The sequence below is a fragment of the Neofelis nebulosa genome, chromosome 3 (genome assembly GCF_028018385.1).
Source record: "Neofelis nebulosa isolate mNeoNeb1 chromosome 3, mNeoNeb1.pri, whole genome shotgun sequence".
Lineage (NCBI taxonomy): Eukaryota > Metazoa > Chordata > Mammalia > Carnivora > Felidae > Neofelis > Neofelis nebulosa.
In genome coordinates, this window is record NC_080784.1 from 34,434,408 (window position 1) to 34,448,201 (window position 13,794).

A 13,794-nucleotide genomic window follows, 5' to 3' on the forward strand; every position below is an offset into this window, starting at 1 on the left:
GGGAGGGGCACAGAGAGAGGGAGACAGAATCCCAAGCAAGCTACTCGCTTCAGCGCAGAGCCTGATGCAGGGCTCGAACTCACAAACCCTGAGATCATGACCTGAACCAAAGTCAAGAGTCGGACGCTTAACCAACTGAGCCATCCAGGCGCCCTTGTTTGCTTGTTTGTTTTTTAACTTTTATTTTTTTTAAAGTTTATTTATTTTGAGAGAGACAGAGACAGTGCACGTTGGGGAGGGGCAGAGAGAGAGGGAGACAAAGAATCCCAAGCAGACTCTGAACTGTCAGCACCGAGCTCTATGCGGGGCTTGAACCCACGCAACCATGAGATCAGGACCGGAGCCGAAACCGAGAGTCAGAGGCTTACCCGACTGATTCACCCAGGCGTCCCCTGTATGTTTTTTTTTTTTCATTTCTATTTTATTTTATTTATTATTTTTCTTAATATGACATTTATTGTCAAACTGGTTTCAATATAACACCCAGTGCTCATCCCAACAGGTGCCCTCCTCAATGCCCATCACCCACTTTCCCCTCCTTCCCACCCCCCCATCAACCCTCAGTTTATTCTCAGTTTTCAAGAGTCTCTTATGGTTTGCCTCCCTCCCTCTCTAACTTTTCTTTCCCTTCCCCTCCCCCATGGTCTTCTGCTAAGTTTCTCAGGATCCACCTGAGAGTGAAAACATATGGTATCTGTCTTTGTCTGTATGACTTATTTCACTTAGCATCACACTCTCCAGTTCCATCCCCGTTGCTACAAAGGGCTATATTTCATTCTTTCTCATTGCCACTTAGTATTCCATTGTATGTTTGTTTTTTAACTAGGATTTCTTTCTCATGTTATTCATTGCAGAAGCCGCATGGAAGGAAACAGGGGCCCAGTATCCTCATCCTTAATTCTTGTTCTCCAAGAACGTGGAGGGCAGGACCCTGAGTAGCTTTCTGCCCAGGAGACAGGTGGGCAGTGGGGCTGAAAATGCGCTTAACGATCTCCCTTCGGCGCTGGCAGAGAACGAGGACGTGATGCCTTTGTTACGGAAGAAGGTCATTTGTTCTGGTTCTCACTGTTCTAGGGCCTCAGACAGCCGTTTGCTATGGTGACAATGGAGGTGAAATTCAGACGTCACTCATTTTCCATCTAAAAAACACATTGTTTCTTTTTAAATTACAAAAAGTAATCTCCATTTGGCCTTAACTAGTAAATGATGCAAAAGAATACAGAGGAATTTAATGATCACCTTGTCTCTTTTATTTTCTCTGGCCCATAATAATTATAAACTTTAGAGCCTGAGAGATAGTCTTTCTCAAGGTCCCTCAGGTTCAGACCCCCATATGCTCACGCATGATATAGTCCACTCTGTGCTCCTAATCTATTTAAAGTTAGTGTTTGCCACTTTACATGGGGTTTTTTTCTTTACACATTGATCTTAAATCCCAAGCTGGTATAAGGGCCTTGAGAACAAGGATGATTTTAAAGGTTTTCTGTGCTTCCTGTCAAATACATTGCCACATCCCAAACCCACCCTAGCCCACACGGCACCAAAATGAGTTGCCGACCCCATCTTGGCCTTTCCAACCATATTCTGGTTACCATTAGAAACACGGAAATTTCTGGGGCACCTGGGTGGCTCAGTCAGTTGAGCGTCCGATTTTGGCTCAGGTCATGATCTCATGGTTTGTGAGTTCGAGCCCTGTGTCGGGCTCTGTGCTGACAGCTCAGAGCCTGGAGCCTGCTTCAGACTCTGTGTCTCCCTCTCTCTCTGCTGCTCCCCCACTCACACTCTGTCTCTCTCTCTCTCCCTCAAAAACGTATAAACATTAAAAAATTTTTAAAAATAAGTAAAAAAAATAAAAAACTAACTAGCTAAAATAAACCAAACTTGTAATTTCTTATATTTCCAATATCTTGTTAAAATGTACCTGTCCTGAAGGACAACTTTGTACCTCTTGTAACTAAGGGAAGATATATACTGAACATATGCATAATAGAAAAATGTGATGTAAAAAAGGGAAGGGTTTTAACCACACGATTGCAAATATTAACATCATTAGCTGATTGAATTTGAAATTCTTCCATGTGATATGGCTATTCCTTTTCAGGAAACCATCACGACTGGTCTTACACGTGTGTGCGTTCTCTGAATCCACGAACGCAAATTATTCCTAGTGATAGAAGGAAAATTGCACTGTCATCTTCGAAATATTGTGGAGTAATGCAAAAGAGTTCAACCATGAACGCATCCAATTAAAATAGTAAATCACTTTTAAAAACCCTCACGTTATTATCGAAGGTTTGAGCGTAACCGTTCTATATTAGCTGTGCTCCTTAAAGCAAAGAGTTGTGAAACAAGCACATGACCCACAAACACATGACAGCCTCACTGTTTTTGACGAAGAAGCCCAGCCCCATGAACGATGCTGTTTCAGCCCTGCAGCAAAGCAGGGTTTTCGTCTTGATCACTCGACCTGCAGACGGATGATCTCATCTACCTCATTTATTTCGGTGGCTCCCAGAGGCTGTGCATTGCATTTCACGATAAGAAAACAATTTACCCTCGTGTGTGTGTGCGTGTGTGTGCGTGTGCATTTGTTTAATTTTTGAATCCTCCCTTCGTGGTGTTCTTTTACATTGCAGCCCCTTTAATGGGTGAACTCTCAAATGCTCACGTACGGAGAATGCATCTAGGAGCAGTGGGGCTTGGGCTCCCCTCTTTGGAATTATTCTAGACCACCTCCTGTTTCGCTCATTGCAGCCAGTTCTCCATGAAGTACTGCACTCTTCCATTCCAGTTGATTTCAATAGATAGGCATCCTTTGTCACTGAGTGAAGGACCTGCTTTGCACACGTCTCTTTGGATCAGCCTCAGTTTTGTCCCTTAGTTGCACTTTTACATTGTCCTTGTAGCACCATGTAGGGATGACGATGGGACCATCTTGCTGCTTGCTGAATCAGCCCCTGAACACACTGCCTTCAGCCTGCCTGCCTGGGCTCTCCACTAAGGGAAACCAACTTGAAATAATGAGGAAAGATTACAGTGAAGGTCAGAAAAAAAATTGCATTTCTTGGCATATCAATCAGAAAATCAGGATGTTAAAGTTTGATCAAGTCACTTATTTATTTATGTGAACCAGAACTCTAATTTCTTTAAAAAAGTTTTTTATGTTTATTTATTTTTTAGAGAGAGACAAGAGCACGAGCACAAGACAGGCAGAGGGAGAGAGAGGGAAAGACAGACTCCAAAGCAGGCTCCAGGCTCTGAGCTGTCAGCACAGAGCCTGATGTGGGGCTCAAACTCACAAACTGCAAGGTCATGGCCTGAGCCGAAGTCGGACGCCCAACTTACGGAGTTGCTCAGGCGCCCCCAGAACTCTAATCTCTTAATTAGATTCCTGAATCTCATGATTGCCATATCTGCTTTAACATTGCTTTTTCATTAGTTTCAAATATCAAATGATAGTATCAAATATAGTTTCAAATATCAAATGATAGGTAAAGATTTACAATGAAAGACAGGAGCCTCTGTCTCCTACTTTCTCATTCTTGGTCTCCATTCACTGTATCCTAAACATTCCATACTTGTCTGAAACTCAGGGTTTTTTGACCTTGGAACTACTGACATTTTGGTCCTAGAATTCTTTGATGGGATGCTAATGGGCAGGAGGCTGTCCTGTGCACTGTAGGATGTTCAGGCACATCCCTGGTCTTGTCCTACCCAATACCAGAGGCACCCCCATCTTGTTGCAACAACCACAAATGTCTCCAGATGTTGTCAAATGTCTCCTGAGGAAAAAGAGAATCACCCTCATTGAGAACTACCGCTCCAGAAGAACTAGAAACCACATCTCAGAATCATAAAGACACCTTGTTCTCAATCAGGTCAACTGTTGTTGATTTCCTCTTGGGGACAGCTCTTCTGGAGCTGTCTGTGGTCTTGCTGCGATGAGAGGTGCTCCCTAGGGCTCCCTAGCACGGCAGTCATCGCGAAAGTTCCGTTCACCCATCTCTGGGAAACGCCTTTGCTTTCCCCTCTGCTGAATCATCTGTTTACCAAATCTTTTGTCTCCTTTATGTTTTTAATCCTCTAAAATGTTGAAGCACAACCTCTGCTACCTTCCTGTAAGTGAACAACAGGTAAAATTTGGATGAATTGTATGGTGAAAATGTCTATTTTCTGTTCATCTGGATTATTAAGTCCGGCTGAGTTTAGACTTCTAGGTTTGAAAAACATTTCCCCTCAACATTTGAACATACGGATCATCTTACTTCTATAACCTTCCGCCCTGCATTGAAAAATATAATGCCCTCCCTGCTTCTCCAATCTTTCTTTATAACCTGTATTTTCCCTCTGAAGGTTTTGAGTTCTTCCCTTTAAACCTGATGATTTGAAATTTCTGTATACTTTTAAGACAGGTACTTCACATCTGGGAAGTCACAGGCTCGAGTGCTGATTATTTTTTTCTCTCCCTACTGGAAAATATTTAGCTGTAATTTTATGAATAATGTCTACTTTGGGACTACAGCTAGATACAGGTTAATCTTTTCACCTTCTGCTACATCTTTAAACTATTCTTTCATTCTTTTCCTCCAACCCTATCTCATTAGGCTGCCTTCTGGATATGCTGCTGAACACAACCGTATTTTTTTAATCTTAATTATTTTATGGATATATTTAAATCTACAGGCTAGTTTGGTTTCTTATTTCTGTTGTTCTCTGGTCTTTTAACTCTTCAAATATATGTGCCTTTTTTCTATTCTGAATCTGTTAATTCCAACACCAATTATCTTTGGAAACTTTCATCTGCCGGTTATTTTTTCTACTGATTCTTCTTCCTGACGACTTAATTCCGCTTCTGCTGTGCAATTTTATAACATGTCATATCCTGTCCATCGGACCCTGACCGTGAGATAAAAATTGAGTTTGTCATGAAAGTGGCTTTTATATAGCTCTCGATTCACATTTGTCAGTGTTTCTGGACTCTGAAATTTTCCTTGGCTTTCTTATCAATACAACAGTGAATCAGGAAAAACAAAGGTATTCCAAAACCTTTTGGTATTCTGTACCAGGTATATTTCTTTAGTGTTCTAGTTCACCATATTGCCAGAAAAGGAAGCTGCATTATTAAAGCCTATTAAAAATAGGCTTCATGCCCAGCGTGGAGCCCAATGCAGGGCTTGAACTCATGACCTGAGATCAAGACCTGAGCTGAGATTAAGAGTCGGTTGCTTAACTGACTGAACCACCCAAGGTCCCCTCATGTTCTTCTTTCATACAGAATACATTAACTCCATCCCAACAGCCCCAAATATCTTAACTCATTCTATCATATACTCTAAAGTTTCATCTAAATATCATCTAAATCTGGTGTGGGTGAGACTCAAGGTATGATTCATCCTGAGACAAAATCCCTCTCCAGCTATGAATCTGGCAACTAGAAAATTTAACTGCTTCCCAAATACAATGGTGGGACAGGTAGAGGATAAACATTCCAATTCTAAAAGGGAGAAATTAGAAAGAAGAAAAGGGTGATGGGTTCCAAGCACATCTGAAACTTAGCAGAGAAAACTCCCTAAGATTTTAAGGTTCAGGAATAATCCTTTTTGGCTCTATGCACCTGGTTAGTGGCCCTGCCTTTTTAGACCAACCAGTCCAAATGGAGTGGCTCTGTTCTTTTGACTATGAACAGTGACCCTGACCCCTCAGGCTTTGGCCTTCTGGCTCTTGGTAGAATCACCATTCCTGCCCACGTTTGAACCACCCTGAGGGTCATTATTTCCTTTTCTTGAAGGATAGCATGTTATACCAGAAAAGCTCTGGTAGTCCATCTTATAGAATCTCAGAAGTCCAACAGCCTTCCTTCATTTCATCCCATCTCTGCAGTGTTTCTAAAGGTATAACCCAATGCCTATCCCTGGCTTCTGCTGAGATGGCTGACTGGATCCATAAATCACACATCAGTCACCTTTTAACAAATTATTATGTAGTCATACTCGTGATGTTCTCTCCAAAATATGCTTTCTTAGTTTTGCAGTATAGATAGGCTCAGAAATTTCCAAATCTTCAAGTTCTGGTTCCCCTATGCTTAACAATGGTTTCTTCAATTCCTCTCTCTCTCTCTCTCTCTCTCTCTCTCTCTGACTCCTTGCATTTTGTTACAAGCAGCAAGGAGAAACCAGGTGCCCCTTCAACACTTTGAATAGGAATATCATCAGCTAAATAGCCAAGTTCATCACTTGCAAATGTTACCTTCCATAAAACACTAGGACACAATTTAACCAAGTTCTACAACTGTATAACAAGAAAGGCCTTTCATCTGGTCCAATAACATGTTCAGCATTTCCCTCTGACACCTCACCAGAAGCACCTTTAACATCCATACTTCTAACAACATTCTATTTGTGATGATATATGTATCTATCAGAGAAACTTTCTTTACAGCTCTCTTCTTTTTCAATACAAAAAGAGTTACAGAGTTATCTTCAACAGTCATATTTGTGCCGAAATGCCTCTTGAAGGCAATCTATGCCTCTTCTAACATGCATCTCAAAACTTCCAGCCTCTTCCCATGGTCCAGTTCCAAAGCGACTTCCACATTTTTAGGTTTTTGTAACAGAAGCACCCCCCCCACCCCCGTCCCAGCACCAGATTCTATCACTTACCTTGAACCCTGATAACACATATCATTTAAACAACAGAAATTTATTCCTTTGCAATTCTGGAGTGCAAGATCTTTGTGGGGACGTGATTCAGCCCGTAACACAAGTCCAAGGAAAAATTACCTGCTAGCTCCATCAGATACCTCGTAATTCATGGGCATCTGAGTACTTGGTATTTCTCTGCAGTGAGGAATCAGTTGCCCTAGACTAAACACTGCTCTGGACCTGTGTAACGGTCTTAAATGCAAGACCTAAAAGGATCAAATTGCTTCCAAATAACCAACTGCTTTTCAGAACAAAGTTCAAGAATATTTATGGGAATACCAAAAAAAAAAATAAAAAAAATCCAGGGCCAGTAAGGGTGGCGTTCACAGTGGAGGGGCATCTAATCAACAATGACCGTGCATTAAAGAGGCAGAAAGATATGACCCTTATGAGTAGGAAGCTCAATCAAAACCGAACTAGAACTGACACAGAGTTTTGAATGACTGGACAAGGATATTGCAAAAGTTATTATTATTGTATTTCATATGTCTAAAGATTTAATTGGAGACATAGAATATACAAAAGGTATTAGATGTTTGCATTGTTTCAAGTCAGAGAGAGGAGGACGATTTTGTTGGATAGAATTGGCTTCAAGTGTCCTTCAAAGTTGGGGCTCCTGGGTGACTCAGTCAGTTAAGTGTCTGACTCTTGGCTTCGGCTCAGGTCATGATCTCATGGTTCGTGAGTTCGAGACCCATGCTGGGCTCTGAACTGGCAGTGCAGAACCTGCTTGGGATTCTCTCTCCCTCTCTCTCTGCGCCTTCCCCACTTGTGCCCTCTCTCAAAATAAATAAATAAACATTAAAAATGAAAAGTGTCCTTCAACGAGTAATGCTTCTTCTCCCTTGCCTTTCTCCCTTGAAGGACTCTTATTGGGGCTCAGGGGAAGTAAGTTGTGTCCTCAGCTTAGCAGGGAGAGTCCCAGAATCTGTGGAGTTTGGAGGAGAGCTCCTCTGATCCAGCAAAGCATCTGAGGGTGGGCAGGGGCCAGGTGCTGCATGAGCAGCTAAGGGGAACAAGCGTCCAACTCTCAGAATTACCATGATCCGTGTTATTTCCTACTAGTGATCTAACGTCACTGTGCTTTCTTTCCATTGCCTAAAAAACATAACACATTTCATTTAAATCTAAGCCAGTATTTGATGAGCCCATTTTATATTCTACCCTGTGCTACTGGTCCTGGGTGCTGTTCTAGGCAGTAGCGTCTAGCACAACAGTTGAGTAAATCACGATCTTTATTTTACTTTTTTTTAATCACTTTTTTTTTTAAAGGAAAACTTTTCTGAGTAGTTTTTCCCACTTTGCTCTTCATATCATATGAATTCACTATACGTATTTACATTAAGAGGAAGTTAAAATGGCTCACATTTAACCCATTTTCATCTCCAGGGTAACCTGGTTCTATTCCTTGTATTCTTTTCTGGTGAAGGAACAGGTGGAGCTTCATCTACGTGAAACAGAAATGGACAAGCCAGTATCAACGCTTCCATCTACCCCATCCCTGTAAGTCCCTCATCAGTAAGAAAGAAGCAATGTGAAGTCCTCTGTTTTCTCTGTTTTCTACCAACTCTGGTCTCTGCAGAGTTTGGTGTCTTCTAATCCGGACGGTCCGCTAGCTTCTCGCCAATCTGCCTTTCATAATTATGACTGTCTTTTTCCCCCTCAAGTACAAATTTGATCATGTCACTGTCACTTAAGTCCCCTAAATAATTCCCACTACCTTTAAGATAAACACAGCAGAGTATGTCCTATACAGGCTACCTTTAACCTGCCCTCATATCACACGTTTCTGCACGCATTATAGTTGAGCTATCCTAACTCCTCACCACGAACGGACCTGAAAGACTCTGGTGTGCTTGGCTGGCTGATTGTCCCTGGAATGCTAGCTCTCTGTTTGGCAAAACTTTGTCCATTTGTTAAGCTCTTGATAAAAAGCTTGCCTTTCTGAGAGATTCTCCACTGTACCCAATAGTATACACCTCCTCTCTCTTCTCCTGTCACTCACATCTGCTGCCTTCTTCGTCCGTGCAGTTCATCACGTGACCTCGAGGCCATCCATTTAGAAGCCTGGGTGCTTTCCTGTGAGGCTTGAGGTCCCTTGGGCAGAGTCTTCTACATCATCTATCTTCAGGCACCTAGAACGATACCTCGGATACAGCAAATGTGCAGTGAGCACCTGTTGAACGATGGAGTAAATGAATAATTAAAGGAACAGAGCCTAAATTGTATCAATCCATATTCGTTATTTATTTTATTACTTTTATGCCATGTTTCCCCCTTTGAGATCTAAGAGTACTATTGGTCTCTTCTTGTCGTTTTGGTTTGTTGGCTTTTCGAAGGGTCCCTGAAGAGTCCTCAGGAGGACGATTGTAGCTTTGGCTGGAAATGGGGTTGTGAGATCCTCCATTTTATCCTGCTGCTTTCTGAGTGTCCCCTCGCTAGAAAACGCAGGGGGACTCAGGGAGCAGTATGACACTGGGTTGGGCTTGGGTCTGATTCTTCATTTCTAAAGGTGGGATATTGAGTAGCACAGTGTCCAGCTGGTGCTATTTTCAGCATGGAAACCTGTTACGCCACCAAGCAGCATGAACAAGATGGAGCAAATTGATTTATTTCTCTTCTGAATTGGTTGGCGGTGCGTCAATATTGAGGTATCCAGTTTGCGCAATGTGCTACCTGGGAGGTTATTTCTTCCTTTCCTCCGCCAGCCTAAAGACGGCAGTAGATAATGATATTTCAAACTATGTCCTTCTGCAGAGAGAGCATCAGACACATTTCTAAGAACGTCAAATTAGTATCCAGCGACTTTCCCTGGTAGACCTGAAGAGGCACACCCCAGAGCCCCATCTCTAGTTTTCTGGGCGTTTTTGTTTTTGTTTTTAAAATGTTACCGTCTCTGGGTAATGAACGTCAGCTTTTACGTCCAGAGGCTGATGTGGATAACGGGAGAGAAAAGGACTAGTTTAAATACAGGCCGAGAAGGACTTTAAGTGCCAGAGGATTTACCTAAAAGCCTTTGCGTTTTTCGATCCAGTGAATCCACTTTTGAACCCTGTTGGAACGACAGTAGACCTGTGAACATTTTCTTCCCTCTAATCATCACTTTGGAAACCTGGAGAAGACTGGGAAATGAAACGGACGCCTTGTTCTTTACGACAAAAAACCTAGGCCCCCCCACTGCCTTGTGTTGGCCCGCCCCTTTCTAGATCAAAGTGGGCTCTCCCAGAAATAAGCTCCAGTGGCCACCTGTGATGTCACTGTCACCCTGGGGGTATAATAGGTCAGTTTAGAAACTGGAGTGGGTTCGGATCGTGGCTTTGGTCTGAGGCTTATGTGCGGATTTCTGTTTCACCCTTGACCGCTGTGTGGCTGGGCACCTCTTATCCCTACCTTCCTTATCTGTGAGAGAATACTTTCACAGGGCTTTGCAGTGGGCATCGAATGAGAAATACGGAGAGGTCTAGCGGGTGTGTGGAGTCTGAAAGGTGTGGCACGGATACTCTCTCTTTCCCCACAAGTTAAATGTGACCACTTGTCTGGTGCATTCTTCATTCGATTAGAACCAGGAAGCCTTCCTCAGAGCGGGTCGGCCCCTTCATTGACTCTTGCCATCCCCTGATCCACCAGTTGCTGCCAAATGTCAATAATTCTTTTGGTTTTCCTGCCCTGCACGCTGACAATGAAGGAAGCAACAGACATCTTTCCCAGGCATGCTAAAGCGAACTAAAACATTGCCCAGGCAGAGCCCTGTTCTACTGAGTAAGACCTCCCAGGACCTGAAGTAGTACAACACAGAAAAGTTTCCGGGATCACAAGCACCCCCCTTGGGACGGGCCAGGAGAAGGGTTAAAGGTGCTAAAGTCTCAGGCGCACCCCCAAATATGGCTCTACCATGACAGCAGCATGGCAGCCAGGGTCGGGCTAAATTGGGGGGTGGCCCCTGCCCGGCTTGCCTTGCTGTGTAAATCCGTGCATCCTTGTGGCTGTGGCTGTGGCTGCAAAGATTGGGAAGTTGGTGGGCGGGAAATGGGAATGGGGGCAAGATATATTAGTTTCCCTTGCACCACTGTGAATGTTGGAAGGACCTGTGCTTCCTCCCTCTCAAAATTATATTTACACCAAACAGCGTGGTAGTGATGGGAAACATACTCTCTGGAGGTTGAATCCCTGGGTTGACATTCTGGCTACGCTCTTTCGTCCACTGTCTCTCTTTTGGCAAATTATTTTACCTTGAGCTTGATTTTCTCAAAGCGTAAAATGACGATAATAACAGTAGTTAACTCCTAGAGTTACTTTAAGTCAAATAAAATACTACATGCGAAGTGCTTAGAAAAATGCCTGACAAATAGTATGTACTCAGTAAATGCTATATTTGCTCTCCTTGCAGCAAATCACTGATATCCTTGAGCAAGCAGCTGTTGGCTTTTGAATTGACTTACCTAAGCTCTAAAGCAACTCCGGTTCAGTTTCTTTCCGGCTAGCACTTCTATGATCCTATGACGACCCCTTTTTACATACCTTTTGCTCCCGGAGACCCCTGAGGTCTAAAGTTATGAGTATCTTCTTTTCTTAGCGATCAATATCCATTACATATAGTTCCCAATTACAGCTTTTCCTGGAGAAATATACTAATGGATTCTGTCAAGGCCGGGAGACAGCCATTTCCCTTGCATAATGGCTCTCGACTTTCCTAAAAGCCTGAGCTTCCGTCAGAAAGTGATCAGGAAGCGTCCAATAAGCTCAGGAGTCGAATCGATACTTCTCACTCCTTGGTGGTCATTAGTAGGGGGACGTCGATTGTCATGAATGTCCCACCACAAAGTCATAGAAGTCACACAGGCTATGGCTCCTCCTGGTATTTACTGGCCGTTACATATCCCTGGGGAAAGGGGGAGCTCTTCGGGCGTCCACAGCAGCAGTGGCTAATTTGCTGGCCTTCAAAAAACTAAAATAAATAAACAGATCATATAAAAGCAGAAAGCAAAAACAAAATGATCCCTCCGGCCCTCCCCCAGTAGTTTTCAGGAGATGGGGTCATTTGGAGCTACTGACATGTCAGCTTCAACACCACTAGACTTCAAGACTGAAAGCAAACAGGATTTACCTTCAGAATCTAAAACCCTCATTCAAAGTTTTCAGCCTCGGGTTGCCTAGTTGGCCCAGTCAGGTAAATGTCTGAGTCCAGCTCAGGTCCTGATCTCCTGGTTCCCTGAGCCCTAGCCCTGAGCTGTGCTGACAGCTCAGAGCCTGGAGCCTGCTTTGGATCCTGCGTCTCCCTCTGTCTCTGCCACCCCCGCCCCCTGGTACTCTGTCTCTCTCTCTCTCTCTCGCAAAAATAAGTAATACACATTAAATTTTTTTTCTTTTCATTCAAAGTTTTCAGGCTGTCCACCCAACTCCCCTTTGCTCAGGGCCTCCGTTTCTGTTTTCCTAACCCAACCCACAACCCTGGCAGAGAAGAAAAGGGTCTGGCAAAATTCTCCCAGAGCTATGTCTTCCGTAACCAGCAACGGACTTGAACAAACTTCTTGGTAAGTTTATTTCAAGTCAGGATTTTGCAGGCCTGGTGTTGTGTGGATTCCCTGGGCGAGTTTCCAGCTCATAGATTTAGATTGTTAGGTGGCCACCTAGTGGTCGTTGTAGAAACTTCATCGATGCGTTGCGCCGTGAGGACTGCCAGGGCCCATGCATGTATTTGTGCCCTAGATCAGGAAGCGATCACTGGTCTTTTAGGATGTGACTTCCCAATTCTAGCACGCCCCAAGAGTGCCTTTAAATTCCACAACCATTTGGAAGCACCGATGCTTTCTGAGAATGGCAACGTGGTCGTGTGGAGCTGGCCGGTGTTTAGAATAGTGGATGCTGTCCTGGGAATGCTGATTTTTGGTTTAGTTTGTGTGGGATCTCCATCACTGCATTCCTGGCAGAACTGACATGAACGTATACTGGAGATTCCTTCGCACAGTAGTATTTAAATACTATTGCGACAAGTATGAATTCTGATTTACTTTTGAGTGTTTTTTAAAGGCACTTGTCCGAACTTAAACTGCAGAATCTATCGCCCACCCTCTGCCCCCTGGGATGTACAGCTGCTGATATGTCTGCTCGGGTTTCGCTTCTTATTTTTGTATTTTCTTTTAATTTTTACTGTTATTATTTTTTTTATTTACTTTTGAGAGAGAGAGAGAGAGAGAGAGAGAGAGAGAGAGAACAAGTCGGGGAGGGGCAGAGAGAGAGGGAGACACAGAATCTGAAGCAGGCTCCAGGCTCCGAGCTGTCAGCACAGAGCCCGATGTGGGGATTGAACTCGTGAACCGCAAGATGGTGACCCGAGCTGAAGTCGGATGCTTAACCGACTGAGCCACCCAGGCGTTCCTTAGTTTTGTATTCTGTATTGTTTTTCTATGGGTCGTGCTGGGTCTGCATTGCTCAGGGTTTGGTGATTTGCACACAGGTTTTGCTCAAACTCAGCTTGCTGGTAAAGCCCTGGCCCTCGGCCATTATCTGTGGGTGGATTGGGGAGCACAAAGTTCACTCCCCTCTTGGATTTTCCTCTCTGTGGTGCTGTCTGGGAACTCACCTCCACCTAAGCCTTTCCCCAGTCGGCCATGGGTTTGCTGAGGGTTCCTCACACCTGCCATGCTGCTCTCATTCCCAGATCCCCCCATCCCGTTTCTGGCTGGTCGTCTCCTTGCCCTTCCTGGAACCACCAATTTCTGCCTAACACAGGGCATCTTTATCCTGTCTGCTTCTTAGGTATAGGCCCTATTGCCGACACATCATTTGAACTCATTTGAGTTCTCACTTCCCAACCCAAACCAGCCCACTGTCATTAAAAAATGTAAATGTCAAATTAGATAAAAGGTCTGGGAAGGAGCAATGCACGGAATAGACGCTGAAGCTCAAGCTTTATTAGCTTCTGGATAAATCCACCTCTGTCCAGGGCAGAGGGTACAGGGACCCAGCTACTGAGAGTAACTCAGTACCCCAAAACACAACATCCCAGAGCTGTAACGAGCTCTGTCTTACTTTAGGCAAGTTCCAGCATCAGGAAGGTTCTCTATCTGTGTATGGGGTGGGAAAGCAAGCAGTT

General features: G+C 43.8%; 1 protein-coding gene across 1 annotated transcript in view; it reads right to left on the reverse strand.

The window, feature by feature from the left end:
• Positions 1 to 13,437: 13,437 nt before the first annotated feature.
• Positions 13,438 to 13,794, reverse strand: part of ADAM7 (ADAM metallopeptidase domain 7) — a 68,301-nt gene continuing 67,944 nt past the window's right edge. The window contains exon 22 of the mRNA XM_058723300.1: positions 13,438 to 13,527. Coding sequence (XP_058579283.1) covers positions 13,438 to 13,527 — 90 coding nt within the window. The remainder of the gene's footprint in view (positions 13,528 to 13,794) is intronic.